Source organism: Tiliqua scincoides, chromosome 15 (assembly GCF_035046505.1).
Source record: "Tiliqua scincoides isolate rTilSci1 chromosome 15, rTilSci1.hap2, whole genome shotgun sequence".
Classification (NCBI taxonomy): Eukaryota; Metazoa; Chordata; class Lepidosauria; order Squamata; family Scincidae; genus Tiliqua; species Tiliqua scincoides.
This window is the reverse complement of record NC_089835.1, coordinates 2,662,365-2,684,574: the sequence shown is the minus strand read 5'-3', so window position 1 is coordinate 2,684,574 and position 22,210 is coordinate 2,662,365. Positions and strand designations below refer to the sequence as shown.

Genomic DNA, 22,210 nt, shown 5'->3' with positions numbered 1-22,210 from the left:
ATGGGGCAATGCAGACTTGTTCCAGTAATTTAGCAGGTGCAGGTCTGAGTTGCGCCATTGCAGCTGCTGGGGCTTTCCCCAGAGCAAGGGGGCAGGTGTCCCCTGACCTTGCTGAGACCTCTAGCATGCAAAATTTCCCCACAGAATGTAGCGCAAGCCAGTCTAGCGCCACTGCATCAGTGCAGGAGAAAGATAGGATTAGGCTGTTAATAGCCATTGTAGAGCACTTTTGAGTATCATTGTGGTCATTTCAACCTCACAAGGGGAGCGCATTCTGTGATCTCCATTTTGCAGGTGGGGCGCTGAGGTTGGGAGGAAGTGGCTTGCCTGAAGCCATGTTGTGAGCAAAAGGCTGTGGCAATATTCAAAACTCAGGCACAGATTAGTTCTCCTAGAACCTATACAGTGGCAGTACATCAACTGTGAGCCCTTCGGGACAGAGGTCTGTCCCCTTATTCTGTGTTGAGCACCCTACACATCAGTGAATGCTAATGTAATAGTTAATAACCATGCGATGCTCAGGGTGGTGTCTGAGCATGACTGCCTCTTTGTTTGGGCAGGCACACTCCTTGACATTGTGACTGACTCCTTGATCAGTGGCCTATGAAACAATTTTTGGTAGGTCCTTCTTGAGCCCTGTGGGTGCTCACCACTTTGCCTCGTGAACTGTACCCAGAGACTGGCAGCTGTGCAAGGAAGCCATTTAGCAAGTGGCAGGGCTACTTGCTAAAAAAGGGCTCTTGTTAAGTGGGAGCTGAAACTCGGAAACAGGTGAGCATGTGCAGGATGCTCTGTCCTCAGCTGAATAATTCCAACCAGACTGAATCTACCTGAAATTGCAGGTACGGGAAAAACACAACTTCCTGGACAGATGTGCACCTCCAGCACCTTCCATCCTGAAATTTAAGGCTTGGACATGACATCAACCTGCAGGTCCAGATTGCAACTCCAACATGGCATGCTTGGTCCTCCAGAGGACAGGTAAGGCTCCCCATCGTCCTTGTTTGAAGTGAATGCCTGTCCCTTTGGAAGCAGAGCATCTGTCCCCACAGAAAGAGACATAACATAGTCGCCCTAGACATTAAAACATTTAAACTTGGCAAGCAGACCGGCCCATTCCTCCGGGACTGGTCAGGCCTCCAACGGGCAAGTCTTTTGCTTTCTGCAAACTGTCCCACGGCAGTCTGAGCTTAGCCACTTCCCAGGAAGAAGGCTCCTGTCAACCTGCTTTTGACCTCCAGCGTTCCAGCTCTGCTGTACCAAGTTTTCTGCAGATGTGAGTGGAATGCATCCTTGGTGAAGGGTGATGGGGAGAGGGAGGAGAGGATGTGTGAGGAGGAGGAATCAGGAGAGAGGTGGCAGGGAGGGCACGGAGGGGTGCGCCCTAATACGTTTTGCTCTTTCATCATCAAAGAACAAATTGATTCTTTGGAGCCTCACTGGTGATGAGAAGCCTTTACTTTGAAACACAAAGACAGCAGGGCTTTAGATCTTCCTCCAGCCCCCTCCCCAGATAGTCCCTGCAGAGGCGCATCCCTATTCCTGTAGCTGGAGGGGATGGCTTAATTGCTGGAGGCGGTAGTGGGACTGAACGTGCCTACTGGCCTATGTGCACGCTGGGCAGTTCAGGTGTGAGTTGCAACCTAAAAGCAGCAACCCTCTCATCACTGATATGCCCCTTTGCCAGGTATTCAAGGCATTCTGCATACCTTGTCTGGGTAAACCTTCCACCAGGCCCCCCTCCCCATTGCAGGTGGGGAGATGGGATCAAGCCTGCAGTTTGGGATCAAGATAGTGCAGCCTGCCTAAGGCCACTGAGTGAGTCTCTGACTGAGATGAGAATTTTCACCCAAGACGTCTCACAGCTCCTCAGCTACACTTGCACTCCCCAAGCCATGCTTTCTGTGTGGGTCATTTTGGCCTTTGTTTGCACACCATTTCATGACTGCTCAAGTCTTTCCGAGCCCCTTTCTTGCAAGAGGGGAAAGGTAGGGTGCAAATCTTTACAATCACGATTTTTTTAAAAATTCTACCCCACCATTCTCCCTTTGAGGGACATCAAGGCAGCTTACAATACTGTACTGTACAGCACAGTACTCATTAAAAAGACACCCAATTCCATTTGATGGCATTACCAACCTGTCCCATGCCAGTGTTTCCATCTGGATTATTCCCTTGCCCCCCAGATGTTTTGTGGGGAAAGGGGGCTCTTAAAAATGTCCGTGCTGTGCCAACCCTGTCCCATGAGAACAGGCCAAAGACTTTCCAGGGTTTTCTCAGGGCTGCTTGAAAAGCCAGTGTGGGAAGCCTGGGTTCTAACCTTGGTCAAGCCACAATCTTTGATTTTTGCCTACCTTGCAGGGTTATGTTATGAGGCTAAAGGGGAGGGAGTCACTTGGAGCTCCTTGGAAGAGGATCAAGACGAAACAAATCCTTTTTAAACCAGCTAATTTGTTGCTTCCTCGTTGCTTTCGGTGTTCACAGTTCGCTCCTGCTCAGTGTTGCTGTTGTGATAATGAAAAAAATCAGAGACAAACATATTAATGTGTGATTGTTCTGGTTTGCAAGGAGGAAAGTAGCAATGAAAGCCACCCCACCCCCGGGGAACAGGAATGGACTAATTAAGGCACAAGTTGGGAATGCTACCAAAGCGAACAGGAAACATCTAATGAGCTATGAGTGGCTTTCAAAGCTAGGGCCAAGGAGGAAGCTCCTAATTTAAGTGGACAGTTGTGTGTGTGTCTGTGTGGGGGGGAAGAATGTCATCTTCTCTCCACAGGATTTACTTCCCAGGAAAGATCTCATGAGTCTTGCCCCCGGGGGTGGGCACTGCTGGATCTTTCTACAGGTGCAGCCTATTTATCCACGGATTTTTTATCTTCAGATTTGTTTCAACAAGAATGGGGCGGGAAACAGAAAGTCACGCACACCTTTGCCTCCTTTGCCCTGCGCTGGTGTCTTACTCCATTTCCAGGCAGCCTAAAACACTGCAAAAAGGCTCTGCCTCCCCCAGGCAGGGAAATAGCCCTGGAGCCCTGGAAGAGGTTCCCCTTGCAAAGGAACAGTAACACTCCTGGAGCCCCTGAGCCAACAAAGAGGCTGAAGAGGGGAAGGGGGGGGGCCAAAAATCTCTGTAGCCAGAACACATGCAGCAAGGTGGAGCTCTCTCTCACTTACTCACTCACTCACTCACACAGGAGCAGGTGTGGTAGCAACAGGGGGGATTGCTTTAAAAAACCCAGGGAGTGTTTGCCAAATTCCCCCCCCCCCCAATTGGGATGGTGCAGGCAATCATTGACACAAGCAACCCCTGCCCCCCATGGTGCAGGCTGTCACAGACACAAGCAAGCCTTCCCACCAAGCAAAGCATGAGATTTAGCCTACAATCCTCTCCACACTTTCCTGGGAGTAAGCCCCATTGACTACAATGGATCTTACTTCTGAGTAGAAACGCATAGGGCTGGACTCTTAAAAGATCAGCATCCTAACTGTGAAAGAAACTGGGCAGCTGGCAACAGGGAGGGCTGAGTATGGAGCGGAGCGGAGCGGAGGGGAGGGGATTGAGGACAGCTGCCTTAGTTTCCTTCCATCCGGAAGTGTCAGGCTGCAGTGTATTTGCGTAACTCTATGGAATTTAGCACAACACGTTTTTTGTTAATCGTGCGAGTCATGGAACGGAACTAATGCGGATAAATAGGCTCCACCTGTATTTTTAAATGGGGAAAAGAGGGTTATACCAAGTGCCATGTGGAACCTGATGGAGGGAAAGTAGGCTTAAGCTCCCAGTGTGGAAGGAACTCCCATTTCAAACGTCCTGGCCCTGGTTGATCTCCTTGAGAGGCTTGAATTCTGGGAGATCTCACTTCCTCAATAACCACAGAAAAAAAAAATCATAATAAATAGTGCCGCTGGATCTGGGGCACATGTAAAGAAAGAGATCAGAATTGATCAGAAAGAGTTTAGTTTTGATTTTGGGTGTGAAACCTCAGCGAGACACCAGAGGGCGCCTGTGCTACAGGCTCTTGCATCCCAAAGGAGCTGTGAGAGTTTGAGCTTCCCACCCCACACCCTCCCTGCTTTGAGGAGGGGGGGTGGGATGGGGTGGCAGGAGCTGCGAATGAGAATTCAGATGGAGAGGAGGGGGGCAGACGCGTCTCCTCGAGGCCATATGTGGCTGACTTCCCATTGCATCCTGGGAAAGGGCTGCTTGCTCTGGCACTAGGTCATCTGATCCTGGGCTCAGGTTGTATGCAACAGACCCAGTGTCACCTTTGGAGAAAATGGTCCTGAGGCTGGGAAGGAGACATTTCCTCTGAGTCAAGAGGAATGAGATCATTGGCCAAAAGAGCCCTACCTCCTCCCTCCCCCCCAGTTCTGAAGCCTTCAAGCTGCCCACAGCTCTCAGATGAGCCCTGTGTTCGGCCTAGTTTAGACCAACCAGCTCTGTGCTTGGTCAGCCAGCTTCCCTCCTTGGAATGACTATGACCCAGACCCTCCTTTTGGGGTTGCAAGAACAAACCGGGCCAGCTCTGCCAGAACAGCCACAGGTCCTGATGAGCAGAGTCTCTTCCCTGATCCTGCACCAGAGGCCTGTGGCCTCTCTGTTACGAGAACATCCCCCTCTCCTCCTCGGCCATCATGTTGTCATTTGCAGATGGCGCCTGAGCCCATAATCGAGATCACCTGGGCTTGCCTGGACCAGCCTCAGTCCAGAAATGGCAGGTTTCTCCCAGGCTTCTCCCCCCCCCCAACTCTCATGCCTTGTCTTGCTTCACACATGGAAGCACTTTCCCTTCCGCTCTGGGGCCTCAGCCTCCAGGCTCTTACCTCCCGCCAGTCATGCTCAACAGCTCTTCTACCATCCTCTGCCTGAGCCTGCCTCTGACCTCCAAGCCCCCGGCCACATCTCTACCTCTTCTTTTCTGAGCACTGGGCCCACTTCAGCCCCAGCACTCCCCATGCGCCTCCCATGCACACTGGCCTGGCACTGTTTGGCTCACCTCCACCGCGTGTCTAGGAGATCTCACTCTCTTCCCATGCTCAGTGTAAGCAGCAATATATGGGCACAAGATGTGTGTGTGGCATGAACAACTGGCTCCTTCTCACCTCCCATTTGCACACTGTATCCGGTTGGCCCGCACTCAGAAGGCATCTGGCCTGGTGGAGCCTCCATCACCCAGCTTTGTGCCCAAGCATCTCTCCCTTCGTGGAGCAGCATCCCCAGTTTCCAACAGCCGCAGTTTCTTTTCCTTGTGCAATGATGGGGTGTGTGTGTGTGTGTGTGTGTGTGTGTGTGTGTGTGTATCTTCAGCTTTGTGAATGACAAAGCAGCTCAGGGGAAGGCAGGTAGTGCCTCCCTGCCTGCCAGTGGCAGTGGGAAAGGGAGGGGGCAGCAAGGCTCCTTGCACTCGGCTCATGTATCTAGTCTCCAGGGGAAAGGCCAAGGTGACGCCAGGAGGTGGGGAGGCTGCATTTCACCACCTTGGCTCCCTTCCCAGGCTGCTGCAAGATAGACAAGCTCCTGTGTCCTTCTTCCGGAGGGGAGCCACCCCCCCTCCTAGGGAACAAAAAAATAAGCCAGAGGGAAGAAGGGCTTGTGGTGCATCTCCACTGAACAATGCACTCCCTCCCATATGCCTGTATTGCTCTGCTCTGTGCCCACTTCCGCAGCCCCAAGGGCTCCTCCTTTATCTGGGAGTTCCCCCCATCTGCCTCTCTTGCCCAGCGTTCTTCATGGCAGCCTCCTGCTTTCCCTGTCTGGCCTCTCCAGTGCTGGGGTCTGTGCCAGGCAAATCCTCCATCCTCTGCTGGCCAGCCTGAATGGCCACAGCCAAAGGGACAGGCGGCTTGGATCATCTCTTCCCCTGCTGCCCCCCCATCAGAGTCCAGCGCAGCAGGAGGATGGCTTGGCACAGCTTGACTGAAGGCGCAGCTGCCACTGCGAAGCTTAACCCCTCAAGCACCAGGGCACCAGGGCAGGGGCCTTCAGTTCCCTCCCCACCCTCGGGGAGCAAAGAGAGCTGGCCTCGTGTCCCTCATGACCTCATGGGTGTCACAGCCACAAGCATCCTGAACCTGCGGGGCCCACAGTCTCCACGGCACTGGCTGGCACTGCAATAGCAGGGCCACAGCCGGGACAATCACTCAGACCAATCTCATAAGCGCTTGAACTGGCTGGAGACCTAGGTCTCTTCCTCTCCACCAGGACATGAGCAGAAAAATCTTTCCCTCCAACAGGCTTAGGAGTCAGGGTGAAAGGGGGTGCTTGCTTTTGTCCACACACATGCACATGTACACCCGCCACCTCACCATTAGCCAGCCTTCTTGTTTCCTGGCAATCAGGGCAGGGGGAGGGGAAGGGGGAAAGTGCCTGTCTCTTTAAGACTGTCAGGTTGCAGGGAGCAGATGGCATCTGCTTCCAGTCCTTGTTCTTTGTGTGGCTGCACAAAAGAGGGAGCCTGTCTCTCCTGAATTTACCCCCCCCCCATCTCTTTGTGTTGGGGTGGAGTTGGGTGCAGGGAGAAGCTGGGGGAGGTCTGAAGCAGACATATTGGGGAGGGGGGGGGATGGAGGAGCTGGTGGATTGCAAAAGTAAACTTGGGATTGCCAAGCCTTTGTGGGCTGGAGGATGGAGGGCTCTTTGCTGGATGATGCACAGATGCAACCTCATGCCTGTTTGCCCTTTTCCCAAGGAGGTGCAGAAGTGTGAAGGTTCAAAAGACAGGGACAATTCTGAGGATGGTGGACCAGTGGACCAAATTAAGCTGTCCGGCCAAGTCCCAGAATTAGCGGGGAGTCGGAATATGGCAGTGGTGAAGGAGGTGGCTGCACATCACAGGAGACATGGGCCAAGAGACAGCAGTGGCCATCAGAGCTACACTTTGCAACATAGGTGGATCTGTCTGCCAGGGAGAGATTGGGAAGGGGTGTGTTGCTTCTGGGGACTGCGCATTGGACAGAACACAAAGTTTTGAGATGTGGGGAGGAGGGGGCGAGACCCACACATCAGCAGGTACACGTTTGTTGCATGTCTGTCAAGGCTGTGGAATGCTGAGGAAGGTGGCAGGAGAGGGAGCATCCAAGATGGAGGAAAGTGCAGCTTGCAGGGTGGGATTCTCCCTCACAAGGTGGGGATTGGCACAGCGTGTGGTTGGTCTGCAGGAGGAGGGCTGCGGATGTCTCAAGATGGCAGGTTGGTAGGCCCTCCTTGGAGAGAAGGTGGGGGTCCTTGCTGTCTGTGGGAGATGAGGCAGCTTTGCAGGGGGAGAGCAAAGGAGGGAGGGAGGATGTGGTGGCAGGCAGTAGGAGACATGTGGTATAGGTGCAGGCTGATGGGGTAACATTGCCGTGTGCGCTGACAGAAAGCAGCTCTTTGTGTGCAGAGGATCACATGCAGGATGCCGAGCATGTTCTGAGCAGAAGTGGACGAGTGCAGCTGTCTGTGCACAGGGGCAGAGGTAGGGGAGTGCGCACATGACCCCCACCCGGCCCTTCCTCTCCTCTCTGCTCTGGGCAGTGCTGCAGGCCAGGCCTGCTCCCCAGAGGGCAATCAGATTCTTTCATCTTCCATAGGATGGAAAACGGCTGGTCTGCTCCGAGCTCTCCCTCTCCCCGCACATCAGAGCTCCCCTCCAACCTTGTCCTTTGGCTTTGATGTTCAACTTCTCCATGGTGAAGCAGGCAGACTCGGGGATTCAGAGCTGAAGCCAAATGTGCACATCCGTGTGCAGCCCTACACTCTCACATGATCCAAGTGCATTCTCTTGCGTGTACACATGCAGAAAGAAGCACAGTGCATCCATGCACAGTCTACGTGCAAGTGTCATGGGGGCCAGGCGGCTTGTGCACAGAGGAGGCTGGAGAGTTTGCAGCACTCTGTCAGCAAGTACTCTGGGCTCCCTTGCCTGCAGGCGCCTCATCCCACAGCACCAGCAGAGGGAGGAGGGAAGGCAGGCAAGCGGGTTGATAGGAAGAAGAGAGGAGAGGCAGGCACATGATGAACCCAGAGCTCCCTGCTGCCAGCAGTGGGCCAGACTGGCCTCAGATGCGGTGAAGGGCCCAGGCAGGCCACTCGTTTTGTGTCTTCTAAATTTAGGAGCCTGATTATAGTTTAGGGCTTGGAAAGAACAGAGGAAAATTCCCATCAAATAGAAAAGTGTTGGAGGGAGGGAGAGCAGGAACACATGCACAGGCTTCCATGAATGCATCTCCTGAGAGGCCCAGGGAATACACACATGGCGTGTGAGATGCACCTGCACACCCTCTCACTTTCACACAGCATCATTTATCGCTGTCACAGTTGCTCTGACTCACACCCAGCGCTCCTTATTGCCATCTCCCTGCTGAACAGATCTCCTCCAAATCTTTTCCTGATCCGCACACAGTAGTTTGGTTTTGGCAGCTGCTCCCGTGCCTCTTCCCAGCAGAGAGATAGGAAGCAGGCCAGGCCGTCCCATTGAAAAGAGCCACACCTCTGGCTGCGGGGTGGGAGGAGGAAGAGGAGGCCAACTTCGGAGCAGCACAGAGCTCTTGAACAGGCTGAGGGGAGTGCCAAGGCTGACACCCACAAGCGTCAGGGTTGTCACACAGCGGGGATTGTGCCTGGGCCTGCACGCACACCGAGCCTCTTCCAGCTCTCAGGCGGCCCCTGGCCTCAGTCTTGCAAGGCAGCCACCTTGGAGTCATGGTTGGAACCAAACCAGATGGTGCGGTGCTTCCCACTGGAGTGAGCTGCCGTTGATGGTGTGATTATTTCTTCCACTTCAAATCAAGGACTTGCTCTCCCTCCCCCCAAAGCAGCTCTGAACAGAGGAGGTACTCCGTGTGTTCCCAGAGTAAAGCAGGCTGTCTCTGAGGCTGGCGAGCTGCCTCTTCTTGGGAGGCAGGGCGGTCCAGTAGTACCTGCTTGATGCGCTTGAGATGTGCAAGGAGAGAGGGCCAGATTGCAGTGGCAAGCACCCGTCTCTCCCCCCCCAGCCCTCCCGGGAGTGCTGCCCTGAGCGCAGAGGTGGCGTCTTTCCCATCCGAGCCAACATGGAAGCTGAACTCCAGGCAGGGCATGGTGCCAGCAGGGCTGTGTGGCTGCAGGGGGAGGCGAGCCATCTCTCCCGCTCCTCTAGGCAAAGCATTACTCCTCCACATCTCCTAGCCAGTCCCTATTGCAAACAGAGTGGGTGGTGGGAACAGGGTACTCCTGCTGCCTCTCCAGAGCCTCCAGTGTGCAGGGGCTTGAGTTGGCTCGGTCCCATTGTCTGTGTGCAAGCGCCCAGCGCACCCACCAACCCTTCCCCCGGCAGGCAGATGGCCCTGTGTGAGGAGGAGACGGCCTGCCACCTTGGGGCCTTGTCCTCCTGATACCCTTTGTCCCTCTGGCGCTGCAAGGAGAGGGACAAAGAGAGAGGGAGGGGACTGTCCTTCTTGGCTGGTCCCCTCCCCAGCTTGGCACAGGGCTCTCTGCTGGGACAGCAGCCTGGGCTCCAGCTCCTGGCCCCACCCCTGGCCTGCCTGCTGCTCAGAGCAAGCAATGGGAAATATAGATTTTTTTTGGGGGGGGGGAAGGGAATATAGATTTTTATTTTAAAAGTTTCATACAACAATAAATAATACAAAGGAAAGAAATCACATTTTACATTTTCAACTACAGTCACATTACATCAACTGTTTAACTAGAACACAGATACATCACGTTATTGGTGGATTCACCTATACAGGGCGGGAGAGGCTGCATCCAGCTGGGAGTCAGCAGCTTTGCGGTGTGTGGGACGTGGGGAGCCTGGCCTGCACTTTGTGTCTGCCGCAGCTGGCTGCTTCTCAGCATCCATCCCCAGCCTCACTTTCCCCGGCCTCCACAAAGAGCACAGGATCACTCTGCACAGGGGGAAGAAAATGATCCCCTTGATGATCCTATTGTTTCCTCTCACCCCCCCTTCCGCTGCCCCCCTCTTCCAGCCAGTTTGCAGGCCTGTGCACAGAGGGAAAGAGGCAGGCGAGCAGGTGTCTGTTTAGACAATGCAGCTGCTTTGTTGTGCTTCAGTTGGAGGGCAGGAGGGGAGGTGGGAAGGGGCAAGAAGGAAGGAATGGGACAGGAACTTTCTCCTGTGAACGTGCAGGATGGGTGATCTGTGTCCAGATGGCACCTCCGTGATTGTGGGTCTTGAGTGTGCTCTGTGAAGAGCGCAAGCCTGTGCATGTCAACTCAGAAGCAGGCCCCATTTTATGCTCAGTGGGGCTGACGCCCAGGTAAGCATGCAGAGGATCACAGGGTCTCTTGAAGGAATTGGTCAATAAATGGACAGAGGGAGGCTGGAGTTCAGGAGTGATCCCTGCATCAGTAGCGAAGGGAGAGGTTGCTGTCAGTTCCCCCCAATCCCCGGCTGGCTGCCTTTGTTCTCTGCCGCATGGCACAAGGTGAAGCGAGCAGCTCTGGCAGTCTCAGCATAGAGGCACAGGGTGACGGAAGAGGCATCTCTGTGTGTTGAGGGACAGTTTGGTTAGTCGTCAACAGGGATTTTATGTCTCACTTTTGGTTCCCCTGGGTATGCGTTGGCCTTACCCAGACCTGGTCTCGGTCTTTCCTGCCGGGGCAGTGTGTCAGTGCAGTAAGAGGAGCCTGCCAGTCTGGTCCGGCTTATCCTCTGGCTTGCTATGCCCAGAGGACTGAACCTCTGCCTAGCTTAAAAACACCAGGATACTGTTGCGGTTCAGGAGTTGGACTTAGACCTGGAAGATCCAGGTTCAAATTCCTACTCAGCCACAATGCTCCCTGAGTGACTCTGGCCCAAATCCTAACCAACTTTCCAACACTGGCACAGCCGTGCCAATGGGGCGTGTGCTGCATCCTGCAGTTGGGTGTCACTCACAGAGGCCTCCTCAAAGTAAGGGAATGTTTGTTCCGTTACCTCAGAGCTGTATTACCCTTATGTCAGTGCTGGAAAGTGGGTTAGGATTGTGCCCTCTGTCTCTCAGCCTCACCTACTTTGCAGGGTTGTTGTGAGACAAAAGAGGGGAGGACTATTGTACACCAGACCAGCTCCTTGGAGGAAGGATGATATAGAAATGTGAACAATAAAATGAATAAAACGGAAATGTGTCCTCCCAGGACTGTTCAGGCCCATCTGCCTTGTCTTCCCTCCCTCTGCTATGCAGCTGATGGTGCCAGCAGATCCATACAGCCATGGAGGCTGATAGGATTCCCTGCAGGCCACCCTGCCTGTTGTGTTTTCTAGAGGTGTGTCACACACACGTCTTTTCCAGTGCCGTTCATGTCAGCATCCTACACTTTCAGCGACTCGGGTGCAGATTCCAGCCCACCCACCTCATATCACATTGAATCCTCTCCCTCAGTCCTTCCATTTTCCAGTGATGACAAGATGCCAGGCATGCTCAGCACACATCCTGAGGGCCGTGGACCTGCTGCCTGCTCCTTGTCTGGGAATAGCAGCAAAGGCCTTCCTTTGGCACTGGTATTCTTGAGACTTGGAAGGGCAAAGCTGGGTGCTCCCCTCTTCTCTCCACCTTGCCAGGCAGCTTCCTGAACTGTCTCTAGCCCCCCATCCCCTCCTTGCCACCCCTCTCCTTTGTGCTGGGAAGAGAGGAGCCGGCAAGGCAAGCTCCAGGCGGATGCACTGCAGCTCCAACACAGTGTGATCCGTCAGGCAGGCACTGATGCTCCTGTTCCCCCAGGCGCACAGCCAGGCCTCTGTTTCGAGCCTCTGGGGGGCCTCTGGGGATACCCACAAGTTGAGAGCTGAAGATGGATGGCCTAGCCCAGAGCAGGGAACCAGGGTCCTGCCCCTATGGGCAGAAGGGCCTGTGAGCACCAGGCTGACCCGGCATTCCATTCCAGCTAATTGGCCAGGAAACAAACAAGATGGGGTAGACGGCCTCAGCTCTTAGAGTACTCCCTTCCTGCCAGCTTGACTTCTCTCCCCCCCCCCCACGCCACCTCTTCCCTGCACTCCTCGCCACCTCCACACTGCACACGGCTGGAAGGCTGCCTAGGACCTCAGCTCTGAGGACATCAAAGGGCCTCTACAAAGAGGCTGGGAACAAACAGAATTCCTTGCAAAAAACTCACCCCTCTGCTTCCTTCCCCTGCCAAGCCATGGGGGGGGGGGAGCTATTGTTCCTCCTCTCCTCTCCCTCCCTCCCTCCAGCAGGGAGCTGCTCTGCTTTGCTCTGTTGGTGGCATGGAGCATTCGCACCAGGGCACAGTCTTGTTACCTTGCACCTCTGGCCCAGCCATTGTTTTATGACCCTGCTTCAGAGCCATCCTCAGCCAGAGCCACGCGGTTTGAAATCTCCACCAGATTTCTCTCCCAGCCTCCTGAATTAGTCGTCTGGCTGCCCGTGGAGGCTGCTGGTTGCTTGAATCTGATGGCCGGGAAAATGACAGGAAACCAAAAGAGGCTGATGTTGATGAAAGAGACCCAGGGAGCGCTACTCTGCGCAGCCCAAAGGGAAAGGCCGGAGGGGGGAAAAACAAAGTGCCTTGCCAGAGAAACCAGCCCTATTGGAAGGAAGGGGATAGGATTTCATGGGAGGGGGAAGCAGAGAAAATTATCGGGGGGGGGGGGGTTGGCCAAAGCGTGGAGTTCATTGGAGGAGAAGGTCTTGCACATGAGCAAGGGCAGCACATAGGGTACCCCCATATTTGAGGCCTTCTATACTTATTCCTCAAGAGCTCCCCCTTCTCTGGTCAGCTCCCCAGATCTCCCTACTGAGCCACTCTGGCTGCAAACAATGCCCTGAGCCTCTAGATTCGCCAGCCAAAGACCGCAATCCCTTTGTTTCCAGGAAAACAGAAATGGGGGGATGGGTAATTGGCCTCTGTTGAAAACATGTGACAAGGGACAAAATCATCGTATGGATTAGGAAATGGTGATGGGTGAAGAAGCTTTTTGGGGGTCACGGATCCCTGTGAGGGTGTGATGGAAGCTCCGGACCACCTCCCCAGAACAATGCACAGAACCACCCACAATCTTGGATTCTGCTTTTGGCCCCAGTTCATTGGCCCTGGGTAAAGAACCCCAAGCTAGGGTCAACATGGAATGGGGGGAAGAGCTGACCTCCTCCAAAAGACACAGCTCCCCATTCCATTGAAGGGTGAAGGTATCCAGGAATGGGTTGCTGGGTCAGGCTCCCCCCACCAAACTCTGTAATATTCACCCTGCTGCAAGGCATCCCTGAAGAACCATCAGGGCATCTGAGGGACTGGCTACCTGCTCTACTGCACTTTCCCTGCAAATCCATTTAATGGGACTTAGCCGACAAACCGAGAGATTAGCCGCTTGAGCATATTCTCCGATTAAGCTTCTTCGCTTGTGTGCAAGGCTGGCCGAAGGACCGCTTCCCCTGAGCGCCGCCGTTTGCCCGGCTCCACCCGCTCTGCGCTGGCCACGGAGGCAGGTTCTGCCTGCACCACAAGGCCTTTCTTTGTGCAGCTACTGGACAGTGCTTCCAAGAGGCAGCCCAGCCAAGGTGAAGGGTGTCAGTGCAGCGGGAAGGGGGTGGCCGGGAGGGCGGGGCAGTGATTTGCACCCTTTTCCAATTCACCTGCCAAGGCACTGAAATCTCCAGGCTGCACCCTCAGTTTCTGGACAACCAACAAGGCACACCAGGGGGGGCTCGTGTCCCCCAAAGGCCCTGCTGATAAACGGCACTTACCCAAAGACCGCAGCACACCCATGGACCACTGGTGGCACAAAATGTGCCATGGCACACCGATTGAGAATCGCTGCCGGAGGGGGTGGGGACAAAGGGTGTGCTGCGGTTCTCTCACCTGGAGGGGCCTCCCCAGCAACAAGGGCAGCCTCTGCTGCACAGCGCCAAGGCCAGAGGGAGGCAGGGAGTGCCAGAGCCAGCAGGCAGCCGGGGAAGGAGAGCAGACTTTGGCAGCGTGCAGAGGGGCAGGATGCCAGCCCTGCTGCCCCCAGAGGGTCTCCCTCCTGGGTGGGGGGGGGGAGGGAGCCTTCCCAGGTGCCTCCTGCTGGGGCTGGAGCCTCAGCATCCCTGGTCTGCTGCCAGGCTTGGCGGAGCTTCCCTCCCTCCGCCTGCCCTGCACTGCTAGTGTGCTGGGCACTGAGGGGCTGCCGCACATCTGGCCCGCCCGCCCTCCTGCCCCGCGCCTCCTCTGGCCAGATGTGCGGGCGGAGGGGTCTGCGGGAGGTGCTGAGGCGGGAACTGGAACTACTTTCTGGCGGCGGCGGCGGCGGCAGCCGGAGCGAAGCCGGAGCGAGGAGCAGCCCCGGCTCATTGTGTGCGAGGGAGGGAGGCAGGGACGGGGGCGGCGCCTGGCGGCAGGAGCCTCGTGCAACTTCTCCGCAGGGCGCCCGAGTGGCCCCGCAAGAGTCGCGGGCGGAGGCGGGGGCTGCGCCCTCCTGCCCGGACTCCTGCGGTGGGACCTCTCGCGACCTGCCCGGAGGGGGCGCCTGCAGGAGGGCCCCGCGGAGCGAGGGCGCCCGATCCCCGGCCGGGCGCCGGTCTCCCCCGGAGGACGCGCAGCTCCGGCGGAGAGTTGCCCGCCCCTCCCCCCCGGCCGCGGCGGAGTTTGCGCGAACTTCGGAAGCTGCCCGCCCGTGGAACTCCCCGCCACCGGACGGGCGCGCGGCTCCTCCGCGGAGATGCCGTCGGTGATGGAGAAGTCGGGGATCCTGTCCCGCAGCCGCGCCAAGGCCGCCCCCAACGGCGCCCAGCCCTGCGCCTCCGAGGACGACAGCAGCGAGGAGGAGCACTCGCACGGTGAGCGGAGCCCCGGGCACGGAGGGGCACCTCCGGCCCCGGCACTCGCCCCCGCCGCCCGGGGGAAGCGGGCACTGGCCGGCCGGCCCCGGGAAGGGGCGCGGAGCCGGAGCGAGAGCCCGCCGGGGCAGCGGCCGGGCGAGGGGCGCGGGCGCCGAGCAGGCGGAGGCCAGGAGGGCGCCGGTCTCGCAGGGGCTCTCTCAGGGCCCGCCGCCGGGCTGACAAAGGGGCTCGCGGGCCGCGCTCTCCTGCCCCCGCGCTCTGCGGGCACCTGCTGCCCGCCGCGCCGGAGCCCCCCGCCGGCAGACGCCCCGACACCGCCCGAGCGCCCCGAGGTGGCAGCGACGCGGCCTTGGGCGCCCTCTGCAGGCGGGCCGCCCGGCACTCTGGGATGCCCCCGGCACAGGACGGGCCCCTGGAGACGCGGTCCCGTCCCTGCTGCCAGAGCAGAGCCGGGAGCCGCTTGGCATAGCAGGGCAGGCGCTCCAGAGCCAGCTGCGCCCGGCAGCCCTGGGGCCAAGGGTGCCGGTGGGAACAGCGCCTGCCTCTCCTCGCCGGCCCGGAGCGCGGGCCCTGCGGGTCTTCGGGGCTCCGTCCAGGCACGCGCTGCTGCTCCTTTTCTGCAGGAGCCTCCTGGCTCTCGGGGTGAAGCGGCGGGCAGAGGCCAGACCCGCCAGCAACAGGCGAGACGCTCCTCCCCCCAGGCTCTCAGCCTGCTCCTCACCCTCCAGCAGCAGCCCCAGGAAGGGTCTGGGGCAGTCCAGGCAGGCGCCCGCTCGCTGGGGTCCCTGTGGCAGCAAGACCCTGCTTGGGGCACTGGGCCTGCGCCCTCCGCCCCCTTCACGCCCCCCTCTCTTGTTCCTTTGCAGACAGCATGATCCGGGTGGGCGCAGATTACCAGGCCGTGATCCCCGAATGCAAACCAGGTAAAGGGGTGGGTGGACGGGCACCCCAGGACTGCAGGTTGTTAGGCAGCACCTTTCTCCCAGTGGGGCACACTGAGGACAGCCTCAAGTGGGCCTGACCCACGTGCCCCTCCCTCAAGGCAGAGGGATGCGGCCCCTGCCACCTCCTCTTCTCCAGGTGGCACCTCCCGCCACCCTCCTCCTGCTTGCACCTGGCAGCAGACTGGTGGCTGCTCTTTTCCTGCACGCTTTGGCACCCTCCTGCTCCCGCCCTGCTGGCAAGAGGCAGCTGCTGCCGGCCTGCAAGGAGACTGCACCTGCCTCTGCTCTGGGGGGAGGGGGGAAACGACGGGACACACAGCCCCTGCCCTGCCCGCTGGCCAGGCGATGATGACTGTGGGCACAGGTGAGGCCTGCAGCCAGAGCAGAGCCCCAGGACTACAGGCAGGATGTGGGAGCCACCCCTCCTTCCTTGAGCCCCTGATTTGGGGGGTTGGGGGTGGAGTGGGCCTGTGCTGATCACCTTCCTTTGCCACCACTTTGTCACGCAGAAAGCTCAGCCCGCTACAGCAACAAGGAGCTGAAAGGGATGCTGGTTTGGTCACCCAATCACTGTGTTTCCGATGCCAAATGTGAGTTGCTCCTCCCCCCCACTATGGGAGAGACAGAATCAGATCACTGTCCTTTTGAGGCAGCCAAGACCCTCCTGCCCCCTGGGGCTGCTTCAGCACCCACGTCCTGGTTCCTGCCCCACTCTTCCCCCCCCCCGCATCTGGACCAATTCCAGAAGCAACCAAGAACCAGCCTTGCTCCAGGAGGGGGTGGGGTGGGGAAGCGCATTCCATCTTCTGCTGGCAACAGAGCCTCTGAGTGACAGCTCCCCCTTCCCCCCTCCCGGGACTCCTAGAAGCAATTACCGCCCGGCTGCTGCGCTGCCTCCGGCTCCCAGGTTATTAATCTGGCTGGTGCAGGCAGCGTGGACGGGTGGGACAGTCGAGTTGGTGACACTGGAGCAGAGATACCGGGTGCTGGTGTTTGGCTCCCCCAGGTAGTTCTTCTACCCTGTTTGGGGGGGGGGGGCGAGGAGGCAAAAAGCAGGGCATGGCTCGTTGTCACTTTGTCCCAGAGTGGAGGCCAGTGCCTTGCCGAACATGGAGTCACATGAGCCCTGCTGTCGTTTCTAGGCGGTCACCTCAGAACGTGACCCCCCTCCCCACTTACGCTGCTCTTCCACGTGAGGGAACATGAGGCCCAGCACTCTGCTGTTCCACCTTCTCTGCAGAGTGCTGGGCTCCTTCCCTCCCTGGGGAAAAGCGCTTGTGGGTGCTGGATGGGGCCAAGTGGCTCCCTCCCACCCTCGCCTGGCAGGCAGGCCAGCCTGCCACCCACTCTCGGAGAGGCAAGGGAGGCAGCATTCACAGTCCCGGCCCCTGACGCTTGTGTCTTTCTCCCTCTAGTGGATAAATACATTGCGATGGCCAAGGAGAAGCACGGCTACAATATAGAGCAGGTAGGGAAAGAGAATCAAACTGGGGCCTCTGTTCCGGGCCTCCTGCGGAAATCTTAACACTAGAGCTTCCACTTGCTCCCAGTAAGGCAACGTGCAATCCCATCTGATTTACAAGACACCAATTCAGTTTGGCACTGATCAGGGCTCACTGAAACAGAGTCTCTGCTTCAAGTTGGGACCTCTTTTGTGGGAAAGAACCCCAAGACCACAGAGCAGGGGATGGAAGGCTGGTTGAGAAACTGAGTGGGGGGAATTGGGGAGGCAACTGGTGCCCTGCAGCTGGAGCACTGGAAGCCAGTTGTGCGCACCTTGTCAAGCTTCTCTCCACAATCCTAGTGGCTGGAAACTCCCTTCGAATACAAAAGGAGCAGGGGCTACTGGAAAGAGCCATCCCCACCTTGACTGTCCATCTCTTTGCCCCACAGGCTCTGGGGATGCTGCTCTGGCACAAGCATGATGTGGAGAAGTCCCTGGCAGACCTAGCCAACTTCACGCCCTTTCCCGACGAGTGGACAGTGGAAGACAAAGTCCTGTTTGAGCAAGCCTTCAGCTTCCATGGCAAAAGCTTTGCTCGCATCCAGCAGATGGTATGCGCCTCTGGTTGGGTGGTGTGCGGGTCTGAGGAATAGCAGTCTTTTGTGACCTTTGCCAGTCCCGATCCCCACTGCTAAAGTCCTGGAGCACTCTGGGTCCAGCTGCTCCAAGGCACAAAGCGAGCAGCCCGCTTCCATCCGTGGTTGGGACTCTGGGGTAGAGTGCCTCAGCCCATGGAGGCTCAACTCATGTCTCCTGGCTAACAGCATAAGAGGAGACTTGCCCTTTAGTCCAACATTCTGCTTCAACATCACAGCAGCCTGCCACTTGCCTGCATGCTGTAGCGATCTTCTGCTCTGGCTCCACAGAGGTGGAGGGCAAGTAAATGAGATGCACGGGCAGGACCCTGGTGGGGTTGAAGCCAGTCAGGGAAGGGGGCTTCTGAGAGCATCTTGCCTACCTGTGGCCCCCAAGGATGTGGGTTGGAGTGTATCCTGCTCATTTCTCTTCTTCACACCAAGGATTTCACAACACAGGCTAGTGTCCATGTCCTGTTATCACCCCTCTTCACACACTTGCTAGAATGACTCTGAGGCCAGGCAGTAATTTGTGCTTTTGCTTCCTTCTTGCGCCTGCCCAGCTTCCGGATAAGCTGATACCCAGCCTGGTCAAGTATTACTACTCCTGGAAGAAAACGCGGAGCAGGACCAGTGTGATGGACCGGCAAGCCCGTAAGCTGCTCAGCAAGAAGGAAAAGGATGACAGGTGGGCAAGAGGGAGAGGCTGTCAGTTGGGGTGGAGGTCAGAGAAATGGGTTTGCCAGCAGCTCCCTGGCCCTAAAAACTGGTGTCAGGAGTGGGATGAGTTGATGATTTCCGACAGTCTCTGCTGTTGGGTGCTCCTGCAACCAGTGTAAGCTTTTTGCCTAGGCTTGCTGTGGAATAATAGCTTAACCTTCAAGCCCCAAAGGATTTTATCTGGGAGACGCCAATGAATGGAGTGCCAACAAATGACGAGCACACACCCTCTCACTCCCAAGCAGGGGGTTTTCAAAACTAGCTTGGTTCCAAGCCACATGGAATCCCATTTCTGCAGCCTGGATTTGGCTTCCCCTACCCCATTGGCACGGGAACAAGAAGGGCCAAAAGGTTATGGTTGAAGAAATCTGGACTGTGGGGCTAGGAGGGCAGAATTGATTTTAACCACTGCTGTATTTCCCCTTCAGCAATGATGAACTGGAAGAAGGACGGCAGGCCAGCGAGGGTGAATTTGATGCCCTGGATCCTAAGAAGGAGGTAGGAGAAAATGGGTCCCTGAGCAGTCCGAGGACAGGTGAGCGGAGCTAAGACCAATCTGGCCTCCAATGTCTTTGAAAGCACCAGCGTGAAAACTCATGCTGTTGTCCAGGTGTGGTCTGTTGTCCAGTCCTGAAAATCCTCAACATTTGTTTTAAAGATACCTTAAGTTTCTAGCCCTCGTGGGCAAGGAGCAATTAATGTCAAGTTAGACAGGCAAATCTGCTTCGTCTTTTCAGATGAGTGTAGACAGAGGAGTCGGGGAGAGGTTAGCCCAGGATAGGCCAAACCTGTTTGCTTCTCACAAAGCACATACGTAACCACCAAGGAGAGAAAAGCAGGAGACTGAGTGGGGAAAGAGTGACCCCCAGTGTTGGTCCACGGAAGGAGCTTGCGCCAAGACCTTTCTTCCAGAAGGACAGTCCTGGAAGCAGGAGAGTGTGGGAGCTTCTGGGAAGGGGGTCCTGCTTCAGTTCCCTCCTGTTTTCGGTCCCCCCAGCCTAGTTATCAGAAGCCTCTGAATAGCAAGCCGGGGCCTGTGAAAAAGGAGGTACAGCTGTCCCAGTACCGGCACCACCCGCTGCGTGCCCGCCGGCGCCCTCCAAAAGGCATGTACCTGAGCCAGGAGGACATCACCGGACTGTCTGCCAGTCCCGACATGGCCACCCTGACGCTCCGCCACCTGGACTCTCAGCTGGTGTCCCTCAAACGCCAGGTACTGATCAACACCCCTCCCTCCCGGGTTTCTGCTGCTGCCTCCCCTTCTGATGAACCTTGCTTTGGGGGAAGCAGTGCATGGAGCAGTCCCCTTCCTCATAAAAGCTGCCATACGGAGACACCTGATCCCTATAGCTCAGCATCGTTGAGCACTGACTGGCAGCAGCTCTCCAATGGGCAAGAAGAAAGTGCCCTTACTGCCCTTACACAGCATTTGTATTAGGTGCAGAGCATCAAGCAGATCAACAGCAGCATGAAACAGGTGCTGGAGGGAGGAATAGACAAACTACGGCCCCCAGAGGTGAGTGATGCAGGAGCAGGAACTGGAGCAGCCTCCACCCAGGGGGCAAGGGTGGCTGTGATGCAAGCAAGAGGGAAGCTGCAAGGCTCAGCTGTGCTCCTTTTCTTCTTGCAGACGAACAACAAGTTCAACTCACGCTGGACGACTGACGAGCAGCTGCTGGCTGTGCAGGGTAAGCGCACGTGGGTCTGGCTGGAGGTGGTCAGCAGAGAGGGAGAACAGCCCTCCTCCACCTAGAGGCATAGGGCTGAACTTCACAGTGGACACATTTGCATGGTTGATTTAGTGAGGAGGATTAATGGGCTGTCTCTGGACCATCAGAGGGGGAAATGGCCCTTTGGAACAGAGAGCCAGAGCGGACATGATCCAAAGGGGCCACTGGAATTGCCCTCCCATTGCACTGTCTCCTCTGCACAGGCTACTGTGCTCTGGGGTCACTATGGCAGCCATCAAGCAAGTGAGCTTGCTGGTGTGCCAAGGTGAGCACCGTTACTGGCTCTCTGTCCCAGAGCAAGTTGGGGAGGTTGCTTTAGCCAAAGAAGCCCCTTCAGGGGGTCCCCAACGCCCACCCCTCTCTTTCCTTGCTCAGCCATCCGAAAGTACGGCAAGGACTTCCAGGCCATCGCGGAGGTGATTGGCAACAAGACGGTGGCGCAGGTGAAGACCTTCTTTGTCAGCTACCGGCGCCGCTTCAACCTGGAGGAGGTGCTGCAGGAGTGGGAGGCTGAGCAGGAGGGCGTGGGGCCAGCGGTCCCACAGGGCGGTTCCCCCACCCAGCACCACAAGAGCTCCAATGCTTCACTAGCCAGCAGTGAGGAAGAGGATGAGGTGAGGAGGGGGGGAGCTGCCCCTCAGAGAGAGGAGAGCACCTGGTTTCCTGGGCACTCACCACCTCCTCCATCCTTGCAGGTTCAGATCACTGCCGTCTCCCGTTCCTCACAGCAGCAGCCACTGCCACAGTCACTGCCGCCTCAGCCGCCGCCGCTGCCCCCGCTGCCGGCACTCCCGGCTTCGCCCCGGCCCCCACCGGCCGCCCTCTCCCAGCCACCCCCTCTGCTGAGGCCCACGCTCCCCACTGCACCGACGTTGCACCGCCAACCGCCGCCGCTGCAGCAGGGCCGCTTCCTGCAGCCCAGACTCTCGCTCAACCAGCCGCCACCCCCCCTCATCCGGCCGGCCACCTCGCGACAGGCGCCCCGCGGAGGCAGCCAGCACCCCCCCTCGCTCCTTGGTGGGATGGAACCACCTCCGCCTTCCTCCGCCGCCCTCTGAGGGGGGATTCCTGCCTGCTTCTCAGCAGCCTGCGAGCCTCACTCCACACCAGCTGCAGCTGGGACTGGTACGAACCTCCTCCAGCCTGCCCTCCTTGGCCAGAGATGCAGGACTGCTGCGCTGGCGGTGCTGGTGGAAGGAGGCGCGAGGGGACCTCATGCACTCGACTGCTGCAGCTCAGGTAGCAGCAGCCAGAGAGCCAGCAGTGACCCCCAATGCCCACTGACACTGGGCGGAGGTGGTGGCTTCCCTTGGGGGGGAGGGGGAGAAATGAAGAGGTAGACTAGTAGCATAGTGAGGGGGTGAATTATGGATTATGTTTACACTTTGCAGGATTGGTTTGCGGCAGTGCCTGTGTGAGTGGGGGAGGTGGGGGTGATGTCCTGTGGCCGACACAGGTGGGAGCATTTGAAGTGGGGGAGGGGGTGAGGAGGAACAAGGCAAGGAGCCTGTGGGCTCTCCGTGGGGCAATGAATTTTTTTAAGCCTCACCTCTGGAGGAGTAGGAGCTGCCCGTTCTCCCTGGCAGGCAGGCAGCATGAGGGGGGGCAGCCTTGCCCTGGGGACAGGAGGCCTCGCCAGCAGTAGCAGCAGCGGGTGGCAGCCAGGCTCCCTGCGGATGGGAAGGCCGAGGCAGCCCCGTGTCCTCCCTCCTCCTCCTGTTGCCAGGAATCTTGGCGGGATGGGGGGGCTTGTGGTTTTGTTTTTATTCCTGGAGCATTTTCAATAAAGGTATTTTGTTACAAGCGGCTGATCTTTCCCACTCTGCGCCTGGGAAGGGAGGGGCCAGAACGGGAAGCAGGAACACGCAGAGGAGGAGCAGAGCCAGGCAAGCCCTTCCCGGGGGGGGGGGGGGCTGGAGGGAGATGAGGGTCAGGCAGGCTGCTTGCACCCTGGAGGAAGGCCACAGGGCCAGGCTTCCCAACCTGGGTCACCCG

The 22,210-nt window shown here is 57.5% G+C and overlaps 1 protein-coding gene across 1 annotated transcript; it reads left to right on the top strand.

The window, feature by feature from the left end:
• Positions 1–14,621: 14,621 nt before the first annotated feature.
• Positions 14,622–21,273, top strand: RCOR2 (REST corepressor 2). Its single transcript, XM_066610389.1, has 12 exons — positions 14,622–14,739; positions 15,609–15,665; positions 16,196–16,276; positions 17,102–17,154; positions 17,580–17,741; positions 18,329–18,453; positions 18,914–18,983; positions 19,483–19,698; positions 19,924–20,001; positions 20,116–20,173; positions 20,591–20,829; positions 20,911–21,273. Exons 1-12 carry the CDS (start codon positions 14,622–14,624, stop codon positions 21,271–21,273), a joined length of 1,620 nt encoding a protein of 539 aa, XP_066466486.1.
• The last annotated feature ends 937 nt before the right edge of the window (positions 21,274–22,210 follow it).